The sequence below is a fragment of the Pagrus pagrus genome (assembly GCF_965226575.1).
Source record: "Pagrus pagrus genome assembly, chromosome: 4".
In the NCBI taxonomy this organism is placed as follows: domain Eukaryota; kingdom Metazoa; phylum Chordata; class Actinopteri; order Spariformes; family Sparidae; genus Pagrus; species Pagrus pagrus.
In genome coordinates, this window is record NC_140188.1 from 12,863,438 (window position 1) to 12,868,239 (window position 4,802).

The 4,802-nt window shown below is 45.0% G+C and overlaps 1 protein-coding gene across 1 annotated transcript; it reads right to left on the bottom strand.

Annotated features, from left to right (window-relative positions):
- Positions 1-1,461: 1,461 nt before the first annotated feature.
- On the bottom strand, positions 1,462-4,103 carry LOC311256276 (ras-related protein Rap-2a). The gene is made up of 2 exons (XM_084351165.1): positions 3,195-4,103; positions 1,462-2,633 (listed from the first exon to the last, which is right to left on the bottom strand). Exon 1 carries the CDS (start codon positions 3,797-3,799, stop codon positions 3,248-3,250), a length of 552 nt encoding a protein of 183 aa, XP_084207291.1. The 5' UTR covers positions 3,800-4,103; the 3' UTR covers positions 1,462-2,633; positions 3,195-3,247.
- Positions 4,104-4,802: the final 699 nt, after the last annotated feature.

The following is a 4,802-nucleotide window of genomic DNA, read 5'->3' on the forward strand; positions in this document are numbered from 1 at the left end:
GCCTGTGCGGGACAGTGACAGGCACACACATATGCTCAGACTCACAAGACACATACAGTACATACCACAACACATATACAGGACAGCTTGAAGACCAGCACAGATCTCAGAAAAGGCTGGACTCTCTGTGAAGCTCGTCTTGTGTTTGTTTACTCTCTCCCCTCCCTCAAGCCATACTGCGGTCCACCAGCCGGCCGGGGCTAGGTAATCCCTGTAGGTAAACAGAAGCAGAGCGGGGCCTGCTCAGTCATACCAGCCTCTCCACATCACACCACTACACCCACACACACACGCTGCACCCAGGCTGAAGCTCTGGGCTGAAACACTAGTACACCCACACAGTTAAGAGACATTTCTCTGGAGCTGCAGAGCCCGGACTCGTCTATTAACGCATGTGAGGAAGATGGAGGAGATAGATGTGCTTTTATCTCGATGGCATGTTGTAGGTGAAGACAACTACTGTTCGGTTCATCAGAAATCTCATCAGGTACTTTACAGTTATCTTTACGCGATTTTCTGCTGTTCGGGGGCGTTGCACGAGCTCTAATGGCCTGAAAATAACCATGCTTGGATTAGCATTGTCATGTAAACACCCACACAAGACCGACAGAGGTGAGTTACTCATCTCCCTTTCAACACAGTCATACCATGTACACACCTGGGTCTGTTTTCTTTCAGCTGTTGCACATGTAGCATAACAGCGGTTTCAGCGTCAACCACACAGGAAGTACAAAAGCATGGTTAAGCAAGAGTAGGAAAATAAAACTAGATTTTTGGGGGCGACAGCATAATGTTTTCATGTTATGAATGACAGCAACAATTTTTGTCAACATTAAACTCAGTATTTTTCCCTGTTAGCCTGTGAGCTATCTTTAACTATCACACACCTCAAATAAGTTTTGGTTTTAAGGAAAGTCGTATTTAGGGTTGCAGCTGACAATCATTTTCATTATTGATTGATCTGCTAATATTTTTTAAGATGAATCGTTTAGTCAAGAAAATTGTGAAAAATGCTCATCACAATTTGTCAAGAGCCCAAACTGACATCTAAACATGGCTTATTTCGTCCTAGAACAGTCCAAAACCCAAAGACTCTTCATTCTCTATCATAAATGACAAAGACAAGCAGCAAATTCTTGCATTTAAGAAAATGTTTGACATTTTTGCTTGAACTATTAATTATCAAAATAGGCAGCAATGAATTTTCTTTTGATTGACTAATCCTTGCAGCTCAAGTCATGTTATTGTAAATGAAGCGCACAACCTGAAAGTTTACTTTTTGAACTGTTGTATAACTGTGGGTATTTGTAGCGATCCAGTTATTTGTGTGTATTCAAACACGGTAAGCAGGAGTTTAACCCTTGTATAAACTGCTCATGACAACTTTGTTTAGCCTCAGCAAACTCGCAATTAGCCGTTGTGGTAAAGCGCTAAAACACGTAGACGTCAACAAAGAGAAAACACAGCCTGGGTTCTTTTTTTAAAAATGCCATTTGTATTAAAAGTCTTGTTTTTTTTTTTTTTTTCTTAAAACAGACACAGCCCACTGTTAAAAGGCTGGTCTGAAATTGAACTTACAATCAGGTTAGATTTGTCAACGGTACATCATCACATTTCCTGTTAAAAACAACAAAATAAACAGAACAAACAGAAGTTGATTTAAGTGGCCTGGAAAGGTAAGCGTTTGGTGTTGTTATCATCACGTCGAGGGGGTTCCAGTACCTGTGCATTTCAAGATATAGGTTTGGCCAGACTAAAGCAGACATTGCAAAAATGAACACCTTAGACTTCAAGAAGGCCAATGGAAAACATACAGAAAACCGCCATTCCATTAACAAAAAGCCTATTGTAGTTTCTTTTTTCAGCCTCCACCCCTACGAGATTATCCAGAAGAACAGTTCACTAAATTCGTGGATTGCCATGTTGAAGGGTTCTTTTGGTGATACATGTAGGTTGGCACTAAATCTGAACAGCTGATTTGTTTTGGAAAGGCACTTGACACAAGGGCGATCAGGTCACCGTCCTCGTGTCACTTCAGTTAAGGTCCTCTCGCGCACCGAAGAGGTGATGAAGGGAAAAACACACACAAAAAAAAGTGGCACTCGTCACGTTTACTCCATCAGCAGAAGAGTGGTGTCAATTTCTTTTGACTTTGGAGAACAAAAAATAGGATTTGGAGTGTTGAGGAGCATTTGGAGATAATCACCCCAAATCTTTTTACCCACCCCAGACTTTGCAGTTATTTAACAAAATATACTCTATCTCTCTTGTCATCTTCTTTTACAGAAATATCCATTTATGACTGTCTCTAAGTGTTGCCCTCCATATCTTTTCCATTGGGGTTTAGTTCCAGTTGGGAGTACAGTTGGAACCGGCGAGGGGGAGGCGTTGCTGGAGCTCTGGATCCGACACTGTGTTGACATCAACGGCGGACACTGATCGTGCAGCAAAGATACTCCAACCCAGCAGAATTCCTGAAGAGTGGACCCCTCCCCTGTCTCTGTTGCTCCCCTCCTCCTCCTCCTCCTCCTCCTCCTCCTCTCGTCCCCCTGCAGCATTCCTCCCTGTATTTTCCTCCAAGGCCAGGGTGAGACACGAAGAAGAGCTCAACAGTACACACTTGCTGCAACACACTGCCACAAACAAGAGATAGAGGGGGAGAAAAAAATGAGTCATGGGTGAACGACAGCAACTTCTGACAACACACGCACACGGCTTGGAGAAAAATCAACTTCCCTGAACGATCCCTGAATGTAGGCCATTACAAGAACATCGGAATCTCCCGACTCCTGTTAACCTCGTTCTGGAAAATACCAACTGAGCAGTTGTAGGTGTACAAATTCAACTTCTGACTTTGCAAACCTCATTAAAATCTGCCACAGCCTGCCCCTCCAGTTCTGCAAATGAGTCAGACACTTCCCCAATCTGCTTAGCAAAACAATAGGCTGCAAGTGTCCTACCAGTGCACGCTCCCAGTGAGAACCAACACTGAGAAAATGACAATAAACTTTTTTTTTTTTAAATGAAGCCAAGTTGGGCACACATCCGGCATTTTGCTGTCCACTTTATACTTATATGGACATGTGCTTCTTGGGAGAGGATTTCAATAACATGTTCATGATTAAGTGTATGTCTGGACTGTACTGTCATTAACGTCTGCTGTGTGTTTAGTGTGTTTTGGTGCTTCAACTTACCATTGCAAACTTAAAACCGAGCAAAGAATAAAACTTTATGGTTGTCCCTTTTCTTAAAGAATGACACAAGACGAGCAGCACTGGTCGTCGCCATTTGGTGTTGAGGCATAGTTCATCTGTCGGACTATCTCTGCAAACAGTTCGTCCACCGAGGTTTTATTTTTGGCTGAAGTTTCCATGAACGGGCAGTTCCAGTCGTCCGCCAGTGCCTTCCCCTCACCGGACGAGACCTCCCTCTCCCCCTCCAGGTCCACTTTGTTTCCAACCAGAATCATCGGCACCCTCTCGTACCTTTTCACCCGAATGATCTGATCCCTCATCGGTTTGATGTCCTGGAAGCTCTGCTGGTTCACCAGGCTGTAGACCAGGATGAAGCCCTGCCCGTTTTTGATGTACAGGTCTCGCATGGAGGCGAACTGCTCGGTCCCCGCCGTGTCCAGGATCTCCAGCACGGACGGAGAGGAGTCCACCTCGATCTCCTTCCTGTAGAAATCCTCTATCGTGGGGTCGTATTTCTCTATGAAGGACCCCGTCACGAACTGGACGGTCAATGCGGATTTCCCGACCCCTCCGGACCCGAGAACCACTACTTTGTACTCTCTCATGGTTCCCAAAACAGCCGACGCTCCTGCTTCCTCTCCGCTGTGAGCCCGCTAGCCGCCCTGCTGGGTTTCAAACCGCTCGCCGTTGCGCCTCCGCCAGCACTTTTGTACGGGCTCCGGTCGGTTGATACGGGGCGTGGCCGTCAGCTATCGCCGTTCAGGGGGTAAATACGGTTGTTTGGGACCCACGCTCAGCATTTGTATTGTGGCATGTTGAGTTCCCGACGACAGCCCAGCCGGTTCTTGAGCGAGCTTCCCCCGTTTTCGTTCAAGTAGCCACCGTGCGTCCGTTGCTCTCTTTGGCAGAGGCAAGTCATCCTCAGCGGAAACGCACCACTTCCTGTGTTGGCTTTCAAAATAAAGGTACAACGGCCTAACATGTCCGCTAAAGTCAATTTTGTTACGGTTTTACAGCTTATTAAACAGATTAATCAACACACTTTGTCATAAAACATATTTATATCCAATTAATTTTGAATAGTATTATCATTAATTGTTATTCAAATGTCATAAATATTTTATCTTGAAAGCGCTGTTTGTGATTTCCGGTATCGGCTCTGCTCACTCTCGCTAACTCGACGCCGTGCGCTTCCTGCCCACACTCAGCACGCAGTCTGCGTCCCACGTCACTCAAACGATCTCCAGCGTCTAGTTAAAGGTGCAGTGCGGCTGTTATCGCACAGTCAGCGCGGCTGCTGGCCCCAGTACCCACGCAGACCTGCCACACCTTAGTTTCGACATCGCTGATCCTTGGGCTTACTACTGCTTGAGTCATTCTCAAACAACTTACTGGAAAAAGGCCCATCTACTGCAATTTCTGCACTCAGCTTATTGCTTAACCACCTAATGCAATGTGGGTCAGCGGTTTTTCTTCACCTCTTGAACTCTGGGTTCATCGCAGAAGAATTAATACTTCCAATTACACCAAATAAACTAAGCTGAATGACAAAAAGAAGTGTGTATATATCAGTAAACAACTCATATTTGTGGTAATATTTCCAAATTT